This window comes from Oncorhynchus mykiss, chromosome 8 (genome assembly GCF_057628025.1).
Source record: "Oncorhynchus mykiss isolate SJ-2025 chromosome 8, ASM5762802v1, whole genome shotgun sequence".
Classification (NCBI taxonomy): Eukaryota; Metazoa; Chordata; class Actinopteri; order Salmoniformes; family Salmonidae; genus Oncorhynchus; species Oncorhynchus mykiss.
This window is the reverse complement of record NC_143029.1, coordinates 80,089,214-80,110,696: the sequence shown is the minus strand read 5'-3', so window position 1 is coordinate 80,110,696 and position 21,483 is coordinate 80,089,214. Positions and strand designations below refer to the sequence as shown.

Genomic DNA, 21,483 nt, shown 5'->3' with positions numbered 1-21,483 from the left:
TGTGATTCCACACATTTCCCCCCTGATGTGCATTCTCATTCACTCCATGCATTTGGAAGGATTAGGCTAATGAAGGAAATATAGTGGGATCTTTCCCTGGCCGGGAACGTGGATCTGCATCAATGCAACGGCCTGGGGTGTATTCATTACGGAAACCAATTACCGTTTAAGAACCAAACTTAGCAAAACGAGTTTCTATTGGACAAATTCAGTTTTTTGTTTGCTTCCATTTTAAATGTTTTGCAACAATCTGCGTTATGAATACACCTGTTCTATTTCAACTCGCCTAGTATTAGGGATCTCATCTGGCATTGTTTTAAGGATCATTTACATGGATATAAGCACTCCATTGCAGTCTAAAGATGGATATGAAAGAAGGCTACTGGAGTTGTTTATTAAATTTCCATCAACTATAACTATGCTGAAGCTATATTATTGAGACTCCAAAGATAATTAAATACTTGACTAATCCTAGATTTGAATTTATTTCCAGTCCACAGATTTCAGTGTGGTGATACTGATTGTCAGCACTGGGGTTTAGTTTAAGTAGCAGGTAATGAGAATTATCGTGGCAGGTTAGGGGAACTGATTTTGCAGGTTAGGAGACAGGTTAACTAAATTAGTTTATTTTGCTAAATTTCTTAAACTGTAAATTTATCCCCGACGCAACTGCTAGATGGCGCTGTAGTAGCCACAATGGTAAAAATCATCAGTCTTGACTAACATAAGTATCTTTTATTTATTTTTATTATTAACAAATCAATACAGAAAGTACATGAGGGAACACAAGTATATATAGATTATATACAATGGACAATCGAGCTAGGGGGTACAATATCACATTACAATTACACAAGGACCTTAAGGGTCATACATACACTTAATTCTAACAGCTTTTTTGTTAGAGTATTTAATTGTCTTAATATACAGTTCACTTTCTTTTTTAGGGTAAGAATGTGTTTTTAGTTTGTAAATGTACAGTTGTGTATATGAAATTTGGCCAAAGGAATAATGAAATTAATTACATAAATGTTTCAGCTTATTTCTATCGTATGTAAAGAATCTAAGCAGTACATCTCTCCGAAATAGTGTAAAATCTTCATAAATGTGTTCAATTATAAGTCTACTAATGTCTTGCCACAGTTTTCTTACATGAATACAATGAGTGGTCATTACAAAAGGAGCAATTTGAGTTTGAGTCTTCATATAGTGGTTGGCAGGATAATATTTATGAATCATTTTAAAGGAAACTTCCTTCATTTTGTTAACAAGTAGGTATGTGTGTGGCAACATCCAAACTTTTTTCCAACAGATATCATTAAGTCCATTCCAATAAGGTGTAACATAACTTTAAACTGTCCCCTCGCCCATACCCGGGCTCGAACCAGGGACCCTCTGCACACAACAACAGTCACCCACGAAGCATCGTTACCCATCGCTCCACAAAAGCCGCGGCCCTTGCAGAGCAAGTGTAACCACTACTTTAAGGTCTCAGAGCAAGTGACGTCACCGATTGAAACGCTATTTAGCGCGCACCACCGCTAACTAGCTAGCCGTTTCACATCCGTTACAAAGGCATGACATACAACATCCTGCTGAAACAAGGTTCGTATCGCTCTGTTGAAGAATGGACCAAAAGAGGAACAAATCTTTCCTACTGATGAGTAAACAGGGTCAGTAGAAGGTAGGCTCTGAGGGTCAGGTCTTGACACGTTGCTGAATAACAGAGCAACATCTGAGGGAATGGCATCTAAAACAATTGCAAAATCTTTAGGTGTTACAGGGACCTTGTAAAGGGATAAGAATTCCTTATAAATGAGTAAAAGACCCTCTGCATTTACCAGTTGGCTCACCAATAGGATATTATTTCGGAACCAATATTCTGAAAACAAAAGTATTTTTATACAATATATCCCGATTATTCCATATATAATATCTGTGTGGAGAAAAATTGTGTTTATAAATGAAGGACCATGACAAGAAAACCTGCCGATGAAAAGCAGAAAGTTTCACTGGAACTTTGTCAATATTATAATTGCAAAACAACATGAAGTTAATAAGGCCACCAAAAGTAGAGAAGACATGATGAGGAATAAAATTCCAGATGGAAGTGGGTCTTGTTTTATCCAATTGATCTTAAAAGTATTATTTAAAGTAGTAAAGTCCAGAAGTCCATTTCAACAGTTTTCCTAATGTAACGGATACGGTTTCTCCACAGAAAGTTGAAAAGCATCTGGTCTATCTCCTTGTTTATTTTACCGTCACGATATAAAGATAGAGCGCCATATGTTAGTCTAGAGATACCTTCAGCCTTGGTTATTAGGACTCTACCTTTTAAAGATAAGTCCCTCTGTAGCCATTGATTTAGCTTCTTCTGGGTTTTTTTAATAAGAGGGTTACAATTTAGTAAGCCTCTAGACTTCTGATCCTTTGTAATGGTTATGCCTAAATATGTAAGTTCTTCTTTTACTGGAATACCATAATATGAAGGTGTCACACAATCTTTGACAGCTATGAGTTCACATTTCTTAATGTTAAGATATAGACCAGACGCTTTGTAAAAGGATTGTATCACATTGATCGATATGGGAATTTGGTTAGCGTCTTTCAGAAAAAGTGTAGTATCATCAGCCAGCTGGCTTATAATAATTTCTTTACCAGCTATTATTTAAAGAATTTGCATTAATAAAAACAGGTATGGAGAGATAGGACAACCTTGCCTAATTCCTCTCTTTAACTCAAATCTAGGTGAGGTGCCATATTTCAATTTGATAGAGCTGTTACCATTTGTATAGAGAGTCTTAATAGCCTTACAGAAAAAATACCCAAAGCCAAGTCTCTCAAGGGAGTGGAAGAGAAACTGATGCTCTACTGTGTCAAATGCTTTATAAAAATCTAAAAATAATATGAAGCTATCCTCGGTTATTAGGTCTGAGTAGTCAAGTATGTCTAATACTAGTCTGACATTGTTAGAAATATGTCTGTTCCTCATGAAGCCAGACTGTGTTTCATCAATGATTGCATCCATTTTTGCAAGTAGTAAGGCTAATATCTTATAGCCATTATTAAGAAGACAAATTGGACGCCAGTTATCGATGAGCAGCACTTCTTTTTTAGGCTTAGGTATCAGTGTTATTAACCCCTGACTCATTGTAGGAGGGAGAACATTGTTTTTAATACTCTCTAAAAAAGAGTTCAAATAGGAAGGGAGCTACTTGTTCAGAAAATAATTTGTAAAATTCTGATGTAATTCCATCAACACCTGGTGATTTATTGTTCTTTAGATGTTTGATAGACTATAATCTCTTCAACTTTGATGGGTTGGGTATACAGTAACTAAGATACTGTTTTAAAGGGCATGCAGGTCTGCTCTGACTTTACACGGTTATTGTTCTATTTAGTTATTAATACTTATTTCCAAAAAAAGGTCTTATATGTAAAACATTTTTTATTCTATTTCTTTATGATCAGTTTTCGTATGCACTTAAAATAGTAGGTACCCTTTTATTTAAATTATTATTTCGTATTTTATTGCTCAGAATAGTTCCTGATTACACTAAATAGGGTTTTTAGTCTCTCTTACTACAAGAACCCTCGGTTTGGTCTTGAAAATAATTTTCAGTTGAGTTGAATTTCAAAGCCGGATAACATCTAGCTCAAAGGTTATGGAATAAGCTATTTTCACTTTAAATTGCCTTAAATGGTGCAGATCTCGGTTCCTTATCCTTTACGTTCACTGCTCCTACGTCTTTGACTCATCCTACTACAGTTCATACTTTTATATAATCTTTGTTGTTTTGTCTTTGTCTATAGTTTCTCTTAATGCTAGGGGGTTACAAAACAATGTGAAGCACAAGGCCTTATTTTTATTTGCTAAACAATTTCGAACAGATTTTTGCTTTTTTCAAGAGTCTCACTCAATATCGGCTGATGCCAACTTCTGGAGGTCACAGTGGGGCAACGATATTTGGCTTTCCCATGGATCTGAACGCTCCGCTTGTGTCACTACAATAAAAAATACCTTTGGTGGTAATATTCTACACTCAGAATGTGACCCCTTTGGTCACTTTATTTGTCTTGTGATTAGTTACAATGACATTACGCTCATTACTGTAAACTTCTACGGGCACAACACCAAACATGAGAATGATCAGTTACAATGACATTACACTCATTACTGTAAACTTCTACGGGTACAACACCAAACATGAGAATGATGAGTTACAATGACATTACACTCATTACTGTAAACTTCTACGGGCACAACACCAAACATGAGAATGATGAGTTACAATGACATTACACTCATTACTGTAAACTTCTACGGGTACAACACCAAACATGAGAATGATCAGTTACAATGACATTACACTCATTACTGTAAACTTCTACAGGTACAACACCAAACATGAGAATGATCAGTTACAATGACATTACGATCATTACTGTAAACTTCTACGGGTACAATACCAAACATGAGAATGATCAGTTACAATGACATTACACTCATTACTGTAAACTTCTACAGGTACAACACCAAACATGAGAATGATCAGTTACAATGACATTACGCTCATTACTGTAAACTTCTACAGGTACAACACCAAACATGAGAATGATGAGTTACAATGACATTACGCTCATTACTGTCAACTTCTACGGGTACAACACCAAACATGAGAATGATCAGTTACAATGACATTACGCTCATTACTGTAAACTTCTACGGGTACAACACCAAACATGAGAATGATGAGTTGCTTGAATCTATAGAGAAACATATACTTCATTGGTTATCTAAATTTTCCAATTCGTTATTATTGATAGGAGGGGACTTTAACATTACAATAGATAATTCAACTGATAGATGGCCTCCAGGTAGGCCAACCAATCAGAATTTGGGTTTAATACTTTTTATGGAAAAGTTTGATCTTACTGACAGATCATTCACTTGGAGTAACAAAACAGGTTCCAGACATTCCAGAATAGATTTTTGGCTTATATCCAAATTATATCCATATTTATACTACTCCCCTCACAGACCATAGGGCCATTTACATTGATATCAAAATATTTACCCCTGATACTAACCTTGGTAGAGCATCCTACTGGAAGCTAAATAGCTCATTATTAAATAATTATATAGTTCAATTTGAGGTTAAAGATCTGCTCTCACACTTTTGGGAAAGGGCTTGTGAAGAAATATCTCATTGCAAGAACTGGGAGCTCTTTAAATTTGAGGTGTCCAAATACCTTAGAAAATATGGTAGTAATCTTGCTAAGACCAGAAGAGCTGAGGAGGAAAAGGTGATCATTAAGATAACTTCCCTTTCTCCTGGGGGGGGAGGAGAAGATGGAACTAATTGAGTTACAAAATAAACTGGATAATATATATATATATATATATTAAAAGCAGAAGGAGCCTTTATTAGATCTCGAGAAAAAATTGATTGAGGAGGGAGAACATAATTCATCCTATTTCTTTAGACTTGAGAAATTTCACTCTAAAAATAACACTGTCCATAAGTAAAACATTGATGGTGTTATTACAGATGACCAACAATTAATCGCTAAATACTGTAGCAATTTTTACAGAAAATTGTATAGCTCTACGTACTGTCAGGAATCCACATATATATATTTTAAACTCAATTAATAATGTTCACTCTATCAGTGATATAGAATCTAAACAGTGTGACGGCCAAACATCAGTATCATAACGCCGGAATAAACGGAAGTGGCGTAGGATCCTTTATCGAATGGGCATGCGCTCAGAGTTTTCCCCTTGGTGGTTAGCAACAACATCCAGCTCCAACATGCTTGGTAAATTGATCGGACAGAAATACTTTTCCATCGCGAGAACATGGTAAGATAATGTCGTATGTTTACTGACATCTTGCTATTGATATTTGATCAAATACATTTCCAATGCAATGTCTTATTCTGACTTGTCTGTTTTACCCTTAGCTAGCTGAGGTCATGTCCGGAAACGTTAGCTAGCTAGCATACTGGCTACTGCGTGCCTTGCTTGGTAGCAAAGCTAGTTAATAACGGCAACATTGACCCGTAGAAGGTTGCCAATGCCGTGAACCAGAAACACCGACCTGACTTTGATCAATTGGAGAACTAGTTAGCTAAGTAACGTTACCTAATTCTGAAACTAGCGCTAGGGGGCGGCAGGTAGCCGTCAGTATGAGCTTCGGGACAGTAACCGCAATCCGACGTTCTGCCCTGAGCAAGGCAAGTACTGTTTCCCCGGCGACGAAGACGTCAATTAAGATAGCCTACGCACCTATTTGATTCACAGGGATTGTGTTAAATGCATAGAGTTGTGCAACTTACTAGGTATCCCCTAGCTCGATTGTAAAGTACCTATTCAATTTTACTCCCAACGCAGGGTTCCAACGTTGGCGGTGTGGGGTTCAGTTGGAGGGGTGGCATTGGTACACTTCACTGACTGGCGCTTGATCTTGGATTATGTACCGTACGTCAGCGGCAAATTCAAGAACGATGACTAGAGGCGTTTCTGTGGCTGAAGGTGAGTAAATGTGCACATAGCATCACAGTAAGGGTATGCTCTCTACAAAGAGGTCTGCTTGACTTGTTTTTTTTTAGGGGTGGGACTGGTCCAGTGGGTCTATCTGACTTGATTTTTTTGGGCAAAAATATAATTATCTGACTAATAATGGGGGCCTCAAGGGGGGGGGGGGTAGTCCAGTGTGAGGTCTCGAAGGAATGCGAGGGCTGATTTCTGGTCCCAGTCCACCCCTGCCTGTTTTTACAGGGTGTCTCTGCGACAGATTGTCAAACCTAGCTAGAATAGTTCCGACCAGTAGGTCACAGTCAGTATATCTCCCTATAGGTCGGAATGCTTGGCTGCCTGCGCGGGATAGGGTAGATATAATTTGTGGAACGTTCCAACAGGAATCTGTAAATAACAAGGTTGCCAACAAATGACGCATACAAAGTTTTATAGCGGCAGAATAAGATACTAGGTAGGGTGTGGGCTATTTGTTTCACTCGCCATGTTTATTCCCAAAAATGTCTGCCCTCACTCTGGTAGCCTATGGACAAGCATTAAGAATAAGCTATGTGGTGAGTAGATGCCTATTCGACAGCTATTTAGCTAGGTGAATTGATTATGCAACTTTTTAAGCATTTGTTGGCAACCTTGTACTTTACGAAGTTTTTGGAACAGATTCCTTTTGGAACGTTCCACAAATCATACCCACCCCGCGGGATATGGCTTGAAAATGAACCTCAATTTAGGGATGGAAGATGTCGCTGTACTCCTAATTATCCCTACTGACAAATAGAGAAGATTTGAAGTATTGCTAGTTTTTAAACAGCCTTTTTGTCATGCTAGGTAGCAGAAGCCACAGCAGTCATTTTTGAATCGCTCGTAGATCTTTACTTTGAACAACAAAGGACAGTCAGCCAATCAGGCTCCTTTGTTGTCCTTAGCAACATTTTACGTGCCATTCCCAAATGTAACTTATAAATGCCTCGTGAGTTTAGTTAACTGTCATACCCCATCAGAACCCAAAATATAAGCTTGTTTTACTCCAATGTTTGTAAACAATATATAGCCTCAACATGGGTAGAACTATAATTTTTATATCATTGGATTGTCAAGCCTTGCATTTATAACTCCATAAATTTGAGTGGTTACATTTCTACAGCCCCATCCATTCAGCTTTTTACTGAAACGCGCCAGGAGTACGCTTTGTTGTTGAGTGGATTCGATTAATACCCCGGATGAACCGGGTTAGCGTTGATTGCATTGGTTTTGGGACCGGGCTGCCTCCCATGTGTGAGCCAGGTGCCCCGCTTTGCCTGATGGGTGCCTAGGTAGGTTAAACATGTGGAGTAATGAGTAGGATTCTGTTGTTTCGCATGCAAAAGTGATTGATTTTGATAAGGCTTTATCTGCCTTCCCAATGAATACTAGTTTGAAATTTAGTTGAAATAGTTTGTATCTATTTTATGGAAAAGTGATGTTTTCCTTGATGACAACATGACTGAGGGCAGCAGATTACTGTTTGATTTGAGAAGGGCACCCCTCTCACTTTTGTTTGTCCCATTCACGTCACAGGCCATAGCCCAGGGATCTAAATCAAACTCCCTTATTGTTTCAACTGCTTATTAGCCCAATATTGGACTAAATGAGTCTAAAGTTATTCCTTAGTCAGGGACCTTACATGTTCTGTTTTAAAGGGATAATTGGCTTGAAGCCAAAACAGACAAAATACTTCATCTAAATGTGAATCGAATCTCTTGCGTTACGGTTCAAGAAACATAAATCCCTCCATATCACATCAAAATATCACAAATGCTAAATACACACTTCCTCTTCTAACCGGTTTTAAAACAGTTGCAGCTGACAGTATTTTTTTCCAGTAACAACACATTTGTTACGTTTACACATTGGTGTTTGGTGACGCAGATGGCTAATTAGCACAGGTAGTCCACTCATCTTTTTTTCCTTAAACAAGTGTTGAAATATGGCCATGTGGGAACCCTAAAGGTGTGTATCAATTTGTATTGAATGTTTTTATGATTTCTATGATAAGGTCCTTATGATTCCAAAACCGTACCGCAAATGATGCGTGTTAATGTTCAGACCGAGCATCGCGGCTCTTAACAAAACTCCCCCCTACAGAAGACACCTTCGTCCAATGACTCATATGTGTGATGTAATGGAACTGGTCCATGGTCAAGGGCTAATTGCTGCTTTAGGCCCTGGCTGTTGTCTTCAATCACAACATTGCTGGCAGTGGTGTTATTGAAGCCAACTAGGGGTTTGCACATGAGCCAGCTTCTTGAGAAAAGAACAATAGTGTCGTCTCCCTATAGGATGATAACTCTCCCTTGCCCTTTGGATTTAAATGTTGAATTTTCATCTCAGATCCTCCGTGTCGGGTTGATTTGGAAAGTCCTTGAAAGTATTAAGTGGAGACTGTGACATCCACCCAATCTTTTTGCCTGTAGGTCAATCTGTGCTGTCAGACAGGCCGAGAGCGATGGAGAGAGTGTGAACAGACCATCAGGCACCATGATTCAACTCCACCCCAGGACAAAGAGAAGAGGAACGTTGCGCTTTCACCTTTTTCAATCATTTTAAATGGACTTTTCATCCTGATTTTGAAGTAACAGTGTTGTGCATTTAGTCTTTTTTGGTAATTGCTCAGCCAATGGAATGACATGGAGGAAATAGAAATGCATGTATTGAGTCATTAACATAATGTTTATTCCCTTTTTGTTTGATTGAATTCTGTTGTCATTTTAAAGCTTAGAGTGAAATTCTACTTTTCAGGGTCAGTTAACTTAATTGTTTCGCACTGGTTTTAACGTTGTTTGATTTTCCAGAGCGAGGGCTATGAAGCTAAAATCATAGTCTCTGTTTTTCCCTTTGCTCTCGGTTCATTGTATTAACCATTATCGTTTCAGTGTAGCCTGGCTACTACTGGTAGTCTGTTTCTGCTTCTAAACTGTTGGCATGACAACAATGTAGTTTGGTTCAATGCACAACCTTTTTGGTACTCGGCTTGTTTTCTTGGACCTCCTTTGTCCAACTTCTTAATGATCATGGTTGTTTTAATCAAATTAAGTGTACAAAATTGTGTCTGGTGTTTTTCCCTAGCCATTTGAAATCTATCTACAATCTTGTGATGATAATGGGGAAAAACATAATAAAACGAGTAATGTAACCTTTTTGGTTTTCTAACGGGGTGCCTGATTGTTTTCTGGAAAACGTTTATGTTTTTGTAAATCTAGTTTGGTCTGATTTGTTTATTGTGAAAAATCTAAAAAATGATGTATAAACACACAGCTAAACAAAGGTAGATTACAACATTTAAAAAAACTCAACTGATCACAAGACTTCATTAAATCTCGTCGACTGAACTGCAGTTGGAACTAGTGGATTAATTGCTGTCCACAGTAAGTGGTGTAGCTTGGCGGAGTGACTTTACGAGTATCTAAACACCATAGGCAAAGATTATGGATGTACTGACATGATGCATGTCTCTCCGCCCTAACAATGGGAGTCGTCCACATAGCTGCATGGAGGACTGTCTAGCTCCCGCCTATGCTTCTTTTGGATTGGTGGATACATCTCATTATTGTAATCCTTTTTTGAATATTTGGGGGTTGTTGACTTGACCCACCTGTATTCAATGGAAAGAGAGATGCTGTGCTACTAGCCTCATGCCAATGGTGTTAAGTACTTCAGTATAAACACTTGAAAATGCTAATTAAGTAGCTTGTGGTATCTGTACTTGACTATTTATATTTTTGATAACTTTTGCTTCACTACATCCCTGAAGGAAAATAATGTACTTTTTAATTGACCCCCTTTTCTCCCCAATTTCATGGTTTCCAATTGGTAGTTAGTCTGGTCTCATTGCTGCAACTCCCGTACGGACTCGGGAGAGGCAAAGGTCGAGATCTGTGCGTCCTCCGAAACACAACCCAACCAAGCCACACTGCTTCTTGACACAATGCCCACTTAACCCGGAAGCCAGCCGCACCAATGTGTCGGAGGAAACACCGTACACCTGGTGACCGTGTCAGTGTGCACTGCACCCGGCCAGCCACAGGAGTCGCTAGTGCACGCTGGGACAAGGACATCCCTGCCAGCCAAACCCTCCCCTAACCCGGATGACGCTGGGCCAATTGTGCACCGCCCCGTGGGTCTCCCGGTTGCGGCCGGCTGCGACAGAGCCTGGATTCAAGCCCAGAATCTCTAATGGCACAGCTAGCACTGTGATGCAGTGTCTTGCACCACTCAGGAGGCCTCTAATGTATTTTTTATCTATACATTTTCCCCGACACCCAAAAGTACTCGTTACATTTTGAATGCTTAGCAGGTCGGGAAGTTAGTCTAATTCCAAATCAAATTGTATTGGTCACACACGTGATTAGCAGATGTTATTGCGGGTGTAGCAAAATGCTTGTGCTTCTAGCTCTGACAGTGCAGTAATGTCTAATAAGTAATATCAAACAAATTACACAACATCCAATACACACAAATCTAAGTAGGAATGAATAAAGACTATTATAAATATGGACGAGCGATGTCAGAGCGGAACGGCTAAGATACAGCAGAATAGTATAGGAAACAGTATATACATATGAGATGAGTAATGCAAGATACAGTGGGGCAAAAAAGTATTTAGTCATCCACCAATTGTGCAAGTTCTCCCACTTAAAAAAATGAGAGAGGCCTGTAATTTTCATCATTCATCATCATTTCATCATCACTTCAACTATGACAGACAAAATGAGGAAAAAAAAAATCCAGAAAATCACATTGTAGGATTTTTTATGAATTTATTTGCAAATGATGGTGGAAAATAAGTATTTGGTCAATAACAAAAGTTTCTCAATACTTTGTTATATACCCTTTGTTGGCAATGACAGAGTTCAAACGCTTTCTGGAAGTCTTCACAAGGTTTTCACACACTGTTGCTGGTATTTTGGCCCATTCCTCCATGCAGATCTCCTCTAGAGCAGTGATGTTTTGGGGCTGTTTCAACTCCCTCCAAAGATTTTCTATGGGGTTGAGATCTGGCTAGGCCACTCCAGGACCTTGAAATGCTTCTTACGAAGCCACTCCTTCATTGCCCGGGCGGTGTGTTTGGGATCATTGTCATGCTGAAAGACCCAGCCACGTTTCATCTTCAATGCCCTTGCTGATGGAAGGAGGTTTTCACTCAAAATCTCACGATACATGGCCCCATTCATTCTTTCCTTTACACGGATCAGTTGTCCTGGTCCCTTTGCAGAAAAACAGCCCCAAAGCATGATGTTTCCACCCCCATGCTTCACAGTAGGTATGGTGTTCTTTGGATGCAACTCAGCATTCTTTGTCCTCCAAACACGACGAGTTGAGTTTTTACCAAAAAGTTATATTTTGGTTTCATCTGACCATATGACATTCTCCCAATCTTCTTCTGGATCATCCAAATGCTCTCTAGCAAACCTGGCGGCGTAGTGTGTTACTGATGGTAGGCTTTGTTACTTTGGTCCCAGCTCTCTGCAGGTCATTCACTAGGTCCCCCCGTGTGGTTCTGGGATTTTTGCTCACCGTTCTTGTGATCATTTTGACCCCACGAGGTGAGATCTTGCTTGGAGCCCCAGATCGAGGGAGATTATCAGTGGTCTTGTATGTCTTCCATTTCCTAATAATTTCTCCCACAGTTGATTTCTTCAAACCAAGCTGCTTACCTATTGCAGATTCAGTCTTCCCAGCCTGGTGCAGGTCTACAATTTTGTTTCTGGTGTCCTTTGACAGCTCTTTGGTCTTGGCCATAGTGGAGTTTGGAGTGTGACTGTTTGAGGTTGTGGACAGGTGTCTTTTATACTGATAACAAGTTCAAACAGGTGCCATTAATACAGATAACGAGTAGAGGACAGAGGAGCTTCTTTAAGAAGAAGTTACAGGTCTGTGAGAGCCAGAAATCTTGCTTGTTTGAAGGTGACCAAATACTTATTTTCCACCATAATTTGCAAATAAATTCATTAAAGATCCTACAATGTGATTTTCTGGATTTTTTTCCTCATTTTGTCTCATAGTACCTATGGTGAAAATTACAGGCCTCTCATCTTTTTAAGTGGGAGAACTTGCACAATTAGTGGCTGACTAAATACTTTTTTACCCCACTGTATGTAAACATTAAGTGAATGAGAAACTGTAGAATAGTATATACATATGAGTAATGCCAGATGAGTAAAAATAATATCAGTGACTAGTGTTCCATTCCTTAAAGTGGCCAGCGATTCCTAGTCTAAGCCTATAGGCAGCAGCCTCTAATGTGCTAGTGATGGCTGTTTAACAGTCTGATGGCCTTTACATAAGCTGTTTTTCAGACTCAGCTCTGATGCACCTGTACTGACCTCGCCTTCTGGATGATAGTGGGGTTAACAGGCAGTGGCTCAGGTGGTTGATGTCCTTGATATTTTTGGCCTTCCTGTGACATCAGGTGCTGTAGGTGTCCTGGAGGGCGGGTAGTTTGCCCCCGGTAATGCGTTGGGCAGACCGCACCACCTTCTGGAGAGCCTTGCGGTTGCAGGCAGTGCAGTTGCCGTACCAGGCGGTGATACAGCCCGACAGGATGCTTTCAATTGTTTATCTAAAAATGTGTGAGGGTTTTAGGTGACAAGCCAAATTTCTTTAGCCTCCTGAGGTTGAAGAGGCTCTGTTGCCCCTTCTTCACCACACTGTGTGGGTGGTCCATTTCACTTTGTAAATTATGTGTATGCCAAGGAACTTGAGGCTTTCCACCTTCTCCACTGCGGTCCCATCGATGTTGATAGGGAGGTGCCCCCTCTGTTGTTTCCTGAAGTCCACGATCAAATCAAATGTATTTATATAGCCCTTCGTACATCAGCTGATATCTCAAAGTGCGTACAGAAACCCAGCCTAAAACCCCAAACAGCAAGCAATGCAGGTTTAGAAGCACGGTGGCTTGGAAAAACTCCCTAGAAAGGCAAAACCTAGGAAGAAACCAAGAGAGGAACCAGGCTATGTGGGGTGGCCAGTCCTCTTCTGGCTGTGCTGGGTGGAGATTATAACAGAACATGGCCAAGATGTTCAAATGTTCATAAATGACCAGCATGGTCCAATAATAATAAGGCAGAACAGTTGAAACTGGAGCAGCAGCACGGCCAGGTGGACTGGGGACAGCAAGGAGTCATCATGTCAGGTAGTCCTGAGGCATGGTCCTAGGGCTCAGGTCCTCCGAGAGAGAGAAAGAAAGAGAGAAAGAGAGAATTAGAGAGAGCACACTTAAATTCACACAGGACACCGAATAGGACAGGAGAAGTACTCCAGATATAACAAACTGACCCTAGCCCCCGACACAAACTACTGCAGCATAAATACTGGAGGCTGAGACAGGAGGGGTCAGGAGACACTGTGGCCCCATCCGAGGACACCCCCGGACAGGGCCAAACAGGAAGGATATAACCCCACCCACTTTGCCAAAGCACAGGCCCCACACCACTAGAGTGATATCTGGGCGCCAACCCAGACAGGATGATCACATCAGTGACTCAACCCACTCAGGTGACGCACGATCATCTCTGTTTTGTTGACATTGTGTGAGAGGTTGTTTTCCAGGCACCACACTCCCAGAGCCCTCAACACCTCCCTGTAGGCCGTCTCGTCATTGTTGGTAATCAAGTCAACTACTGTTGTGTCGTCTGGAAACTTGATGATTGAGTTGGAGGTGTGCATGGCCACACAGTTATGGGTGAACAGGGAGTACAGGAGGGGGCTGAGAACGCACCCTTGTGGGGCCCCAGTGTTGAGGATCAGCGTAGTGGAGGTGATGTTTCTTACCTTCACCACCTGGGGGTGGCCCGTCAGGAAGTCCAGGACCCAGTTGCACAGGGTGGGGTTCAGACCCAGGGCCTTGAGCTTAATGAGCTTGGAGGGTACTATGGTGTTGAATGCTGAGCTACAGTCAATAAACAGCATTCTTACATAGGTATTCCTCTTGTCCAGATGGGATAGGGCAGTAAGCAAATTGAAGTGGGTCTAGGGTGGCAGGTAAGGTAGAGGGGATATGTTCCTTGACTAGTCTCGCGTAGCACTTCATGATGACTGAAGTGAATGCTAGTGTAACGGATGTAAAATAGCTAGCTAGTCAGCGGTGGTGCGCTCGTCTCACGTAGTGGTTCCCCTTGCGGCTTTTGTGGAGCGATGGGTAATGATGCTTCGTGGGTGACTGTTGTTGATGTGTGCAGAGGGTCCCTGATTCGCGCCCGGGTATGGGCGAGGGGACGGTCTAAAGTTATACTGTTACACTAGTTGTTAAGTTACCTTTGCCTTCATGGGTACAGGAACTATGGTGACCATCTTGAAGCATGTGGGGACAGCAGACTGGGATAGGGAGCGATTGAATATGCTCTCCCTAGCGTGGCTAGGGATACCGTGTGGGCCAGCAGCCTTGCTAGGGTTAACATGTTTCAATGTTTTACTCACTTCGGCCACCGAGAAGGAGAGCCCACAGTTGTTGGTAGCGGGCCGCGTCGGTGGCACTGCATATGGCTATGCATATTCATGGCATGAGGCAGTAGTGAAAAAATGGCATGAGGCAGTAGTGAAAGTGTAAGAAGAATGTGTTTAGCCCGTCCTGAAGCAAGACTTCGGTCTCGGAACACGTGGTTTTCCTTCTGTAGTCCCTGCCTATACGTCTCGTGTCTGTGCCATTGAATTGCAACTCCACTTTATCTCTATACTGCCGTTTGTTTGATATCTTGCGGAGTGAATAACTACACTGTTTATCTTCTGCCATAATTCCAGTCGCTTTGCCATGGTTAAATTGCGGTGTTTCGCGCGAATGCTGCCATTTAATTCACAAATGTATCAAGACAACAACGGTCATCCCTACTGCCTCTGATCTGGCGGACTCACTAAACACAAATGCTTTGTTTGTAAATTATGTTTGAGTGTATGACACTTGGTTAATTTTTTCACTACTGCCTCATGCCATGAATATGCATAGCCATCTCGAGACACCGATAGAAAGTGTTTTTTTTCTCAAAGTTCCCGGGATGTCACGTGTCCTACTTATATCAGTACACTCGTAACAACTTAAGCATTACGACACTTTTATTCGATAAAACCTCACGTAACAAATAAGGCATTATTTTCTGTTCTCCAAATTCGACACTCATTGACCTCCATACAAAAACGTATTGCTTAGTGTGCGAAACAACGAAAATACACCACCTGCTGGATGAAGGCAGATTTTAAACCGAGTTGAGCCTCTCTTCCTCTCTGCCATAGGCTAGCTAAAAAGTGGGAAGGACGAGAAGGGTATAATTGCAGACCGCAATTCTGGGCGTTTTCTGGTATGGGCGTTTCTTGATATCAAGTTATACCCATTGATGCTCACGGAGAAAGAGGACAGATGAGTGAGTCTGTGACAGTAGGAGTGACGTTTTTGGAAAAAGTGGACCCTTGCCCTTTGGCTGATCATTTGTGGTTTCAGGGTGGGTGAAAACGGAGTTGGTTGCTGTGGAATTGGTGAGGGTAACCAGAAGTAGTAATGTGATAGTTGTTTGTATCTGTTTGTCTGATCGAGAAGGCGCTCCGCGTTTTAAACGAATTGTAATGATTGTGAATAGTTTTGCTCTCACGAAAAGAGCGCAATTGAAAGTGTGATTAATCGGGTAGCAGTAAAAGTTGACCAACTGAAGGGGAATATTTTTAGCATTTATAGCAATGGTTATCAACTGTACTGCAGGGATGGAACGTAAGTGGCAGAAAATAGGGGTTGTGGTGGCAGCTGCAGAGAGGTATTTGGGTGGGCGAGACTTAACATCAGAAGAGTTGCAGGGTGTGTTAAGTGGTGGTGTCCCATCATTTCAGACTGTTGGCATAAAGTACGACTAAATATATTTAAATAGTGGAGTATGGTGGTGTTGTTTTTGTAGTGTAGTGTTAGAAGGTAGGGTATTCATAAGGGAGTTGTACTCCAGTCTAATAAGTGGTGGTAATGCAACATTTATTGGATGCCAACCGCAGTTAAACCTCATCGAATAAGTATAATTGATGTTCACCATTGGCTGTTTCTTGAACTTGACAAAGAAAGCTGCGGGCTAGATTTAGACAATGTCGGTAAGTTCTTCCACATAGCAACCTCTACTATTATATCTTTGTTACTTCTCAACGTGTTCAATTATACTGTTTACCTATCCAGTTATGTATTGTAAGGCGACATGATCGGATAGCTACAAGACACAAGCTTTGAAGCTAGCATAACAGACGCCACGAGGCTATAGTAGTTGCTTGCCACCTCCAGTCAGTCGGCTGATGTATGCTAGAACTTTTAAACAGGTTTCAACTGTAGCTAATTGGATGTTGTACACTTATCAGCGTGTTGTGCCGTCATTTTTGTATTCGCTACAAGTAAAATTTATGGAATAATAAGGCATTCGTTGTATGCATAATTCTGACAGTGATTTGATATATAGTATAGTGATCCTGTTTACATACCTCACTCAGCAGCATGTTATTTTACAGTGAAGTCGGCACAGATCCTGAAGCTGCAACTTTTGTGTTAAGAAAAGTCTGCAGACTATCCAACTATTGTTGACTCATTTACAGAGTCACAATAAAACAGTGGTGAAGTATGTGATCACTTTATATAATATGATGATGTGTAGCTGTTACTGTGTTTATTTAAAGGGCCAAACTGGAAAATGATTGTATGTATACATTGATTCCTAAAGCTGCAATCAGCAGCAGAAGCAATAACAAAACGATGTTCCCACCCCTGTTTACGTAAAAAGCCGGGGGATGGGGCTGGAGAAATATACCCACTCTCAAAATCATAGACAGAGCTATGGAAGCCAAATCTGACCATCCATGATATCAACTTTATATCGTTTTAACCACAGTGATTTTTTGCATGTACTTTGTTTGCAAACATTGGAGTAAAACAAGCTTCTATTTTGTGTTCTAATGGAGAAGGACAGTTGAACTAAGCTCATGAGTCATAAGTTACATTCTTCAAGACTCAATAGGTACATATCATTAAGTTAAATGGATGTATCAACTGCTAATTGCCCCTTTGAAGAATGTATCTTAGAAATACTTAATTAGCTTGTCAACTGTCTTACCCCCCATCAGGACCCCACCTATACGCTTGTTTACTCTATTCTTTGTAAACAAATGTAACAGTACAAATTTAGACCGTCCCCTCGCCCATACCCGGGCGCGAACTAGGGACCTTCTGCACACATCAACAGTCACCCTCGAAGCATCGTTACCCATCGCGCCACAAAAGCCGCGGCCCTTGCAGAGCAAGGGGAACTACTACTTCAAGGTCTCAGAGCAAGTGACGTCACTGATTGAAACGCTATTTAGCGCCCGCTATTTAAGCTAGCCGTTTCACATCTGTTACACTCACCCCCCTTTTGACCTTCCTCCTTTTTCCGCAGCAACCAGTAATCCGGGTCAACAGCATCAATGTAACAGTATAATTTTAAACCGTCCCCTCGCCCATACCCGGGCTCGAACTAGGGACCTTCTGCACACATCAACAGTCACCCTCGAAGCATCGTTACCCATCGCTCCACAAAAGCCGCGGCCCTTGCAGAGCAAGGGGAACTACTACTTCAAGGTCTCAGAGCAAGTGACGTCACTGATTGAAACGCTATTTAGCGCCCACGCTAACTAAGCTAGCCGTTTCACATCTGTTACACTAACACTGTATAGCCTGTATCACACCAGTCTCTTCCATGACAGAGTGATGAATAGCTTCTAGTATCACACCAGTCTCTTCCATGACAGAGTGATGAATAGCTTCTAGTATCACACCAGTCTCTTCCATGACAGTGATGAATAGCTTCTAGTATCACACCAGTCTCTTCCATGGCAGTGATGATCAGCTTCTAGTATCACACCAGTCTCTTCCCTGACAGAGTGATGATCAGCTTCTAGTATCACACCAGTGTCTCTTCCATGACGGGGAGGCTATGTGACCAGCGTAGACATACTCTATGGAAGAGACTCCAGTACAGAGCTTCAACTGTTCCCTGCTTAATCACTCCTGGTGTGCTGCAGGGCCAAAGAGCATAGATGTAGGAAGATGCTGAGAAACTGCTGCTCCAGTAGAAATCCCTGATCTGGCGATTCAGCAGTGATATAGCAGTGTTGGCTGTCTTGATGAGTCTCTTGGTTTGGAAACCTCTCTGGCAGGGTACTATTGTCATGGAGCTGGAGACCTAACATTACCATGGACAGAGCATGAGCGACCCCTAGGGTCAGGTGAGAGGTGTTCTCTGACACCTGACCCTGTGACCATCACCTGATTCCCGGTCCCTCTCCACCCCCCCTCTCCCTCACTTCTCTCTCTCTCCTCCCTTACTCTGTTCTGTTTTAGCCTTACCCAACTCCTTGTTGCCACTCTCCCTCACTCCCTGTTTTAGCCTGTCTAGACACTCCTCAGTGCAGTGTTGGTTTAGGATGCATCTCAATACTCCAGCACTGCTTCCTTTCCAGGTCTCTCTCTCTCACTCTCTCTCTCATATATTGATCAGGGGCTAGAGCTGAACCCTGCAAATCAGGTTTAACACCTCTTCCTGTGTGTGATGTAACTTCCTGTAGCTATTGTACCTGTGAGGAGATCCAGGAAGTGTGCTGTATGAGTGACCCCATCACTATGTTGAAAGAATGCATGCTGTCCAACATGGCTTCTGTGGAGGAGATCAAGGTACACACACAGGTGGCCCAAGTACTTTCCTTCCTCCCTCCTTACAGGAGATAGATGAAGAGACCAGGAAGGTGATCAAGGATGTGGCCCAGTTTGAGCCATTGGATGAGCTCTGCAACCACATCTTCGCCAAACGAGATGCCCATGGAGGTTCACGGGACCACCCCTGGGTCAAACTAAAAACTATCAGCTCAACACACACACCCCTGGACTATCAGCTACACATCCCCTCTGTTCCTGTGAGACACCAACCCTTGGGTGAAAGTCTACTCCTTTTCTCATTAGTTCTCTAAACACACAATAGGAGATTGTCACCCTGTAAATCAGTTTGTAGCAGCATTCCAAACCAGTTCATTACCTTTGACCCTGTGATGTCACTGGTATTTATTCACAATACAGCAAATAATATGTCGTTTTATGTAAGTTGGTATGTTTTCTCCTCATACGGAGGGATCTGTCTCTGAATGGGAGGTGAGTTGCATTGGGCAGACGTTTGTTCCAGTCCAGCACTAACGCACCTGATTTAACAAATCAACCTCTCATCAAGACCTTGGGGCGGCAGGTATCCTAGGCCAGTAACCGAAAGGTTGCTAGATCGAATCCCCTACAGTAGCACTCGTTACACTTGGACTAGACAAACATAAGAGACACCAGGCTGCAAGTCATAACGTCGTCATAAGAAAAGGGAACGACAATAGTCTCTTCCTCTCCTTCTCTTCTACTCTGACTCCCTCCCTCTTTCCGTGAAGAGAGGATACTGATCCAAGTACTATGAAACTGAAGTGTCTGTCAACTAAAAGACAGAGATTATAATACAGTTGGATGTGATTGGACTGAAGCAATATATTTGGCTGAGACTTCAAATAACATGTATTATTATTGAATTTGTTTGCTTCTGATGACACTGGAGAAGTCTGCATGAGAGATAATAATGTTCCATGCCAGGTAGGTGAGTGCGTTTTCCTGCGTCACCTTGAATCTCAGTATCATCTATTCATAACTAGTGCATATGACTAGTTTTTGGAAATACAGTACCAGTCAAAAGTTTGGGGACACCGAGTCATTCAAGGTTTTTTCTTTCTACATTGTAGAATAATAGTGAAGACATCAAAACTATGAAATAACACAAATGGAATCATGTAGTAACTAAAAAAGTGTTAAACAAATCAAAATATATTTTAGATTCTTCAAAGTAGGCACCCTTTGCCTTGATGACAGCTTTGCAAACTCTTGCATTCTCTCAACCAGCTTCATGATGAATGCTTTTCCAACAGTCTTGAAGGAGTTCCCACATATGCTGAGCACTTGTTGGCTGCTTTTCCTTCACTCTGCGGTCCAACTCATCCCAAATCTCAATTGGGTTGAGGCCAGGTCATCCGATGCAGCACTCCATCACACTCATTCTTGGACAAATAGCCCTTACACAGCCTGAAGGTGTGTTTTGGGTCATTGTCCTGTTGAAAAACATATGATAGTCCCACTAAGAGCAAACCAGATGGGATGGCGTATCACTGACGAATGCTGTGGTAGCCATGTTGGTTAAGTGTGCCTTGAATTCTAATTAAATCACTGACTGTATCACAAGCAAAACACCATCACATCTCCTCCATGCTTCACGGTGGGAACCACATATGCAGAGATAATCCATTCACCTACTCTGCATTTCACAAAAACACAGCAGTTGGAACCAAAAATCGAATTTGGACTCATCAGCGCAAAGGACAGATTTCCACCTGTCTAATGTCCACTGCTCGTGTTTCTTGGCCCAAGCAAGTCTCTTTTTATTATTGTTGGTGTCCTTTAGTAGTGGTTTCTCTGTAGCAATTCAACCATGAAGGCCTGATTCACGCAGTCTGCTGAACAGTTGATGTTGTGATGTCTGTTACTTGAACTCTGAAACATTTATTTTGTCTGCAATTTCTGAAGTGCAGTTAACTCTAATAAACTTATCCTCTGCAGCAGAGGTAACTCTGGGTCTTCCTTTCCTGTGGCGGTCCTCATGAGTGCCAGTTTCATCATAGCGCTTGATGGTTTTTGCGACTGCACTTGAAGAAACTTTCAGTTCTTGAAATTTTACGGATTGACTGACATGTCTTAAAGTAATGATGGACTGTCATTTCTCTTTGCTTATTTGAGCTGTTCTTGTCATAATATGGACTTGGTATTTTACCAAATAGGGTTATCTGTACAGATAACCCTACCTTGTCACAACACAACTGATTGGCTCAAATGCATTAAGAAGGAAATAAAT

At 41.5% G+C, this 21,483-nt stretch overlaps 1 protein-coding gene across 1 annotated transcript; it reads left to right on the top strand.

Moving 5' to 3' along the window:
• The first annotated feature begins 5,726 nt into the window (after positions 1 to 5,726).
• uqcr11 (ubiquinol-cytochrome c reductase, complex III subunit XI) lies at positions 5,727 to 9,714 on the top strand. Its single transcript, XM_021613936.3, has 3 exons — positions 5,727 to 5,866; positions 6,398 to 6,538; positions 8,992 to 9,714. The coding sequence occupies exons 1-2, from the start codon at positions 5,760 to 5,762 to the stop codon at positions 6,516 to 6,518; spliced, it is 228 nt and encodes a 75-aa protein (XP_021469611.1). The 5' UTR covers positions 5,727 to 5,759; the 3' UTR covers positions 6,519 to 6,538; positions 8,992 to 9,714.
• Positions 9,715 to 21,483: the final 11,769 nt, after the last annotated feature.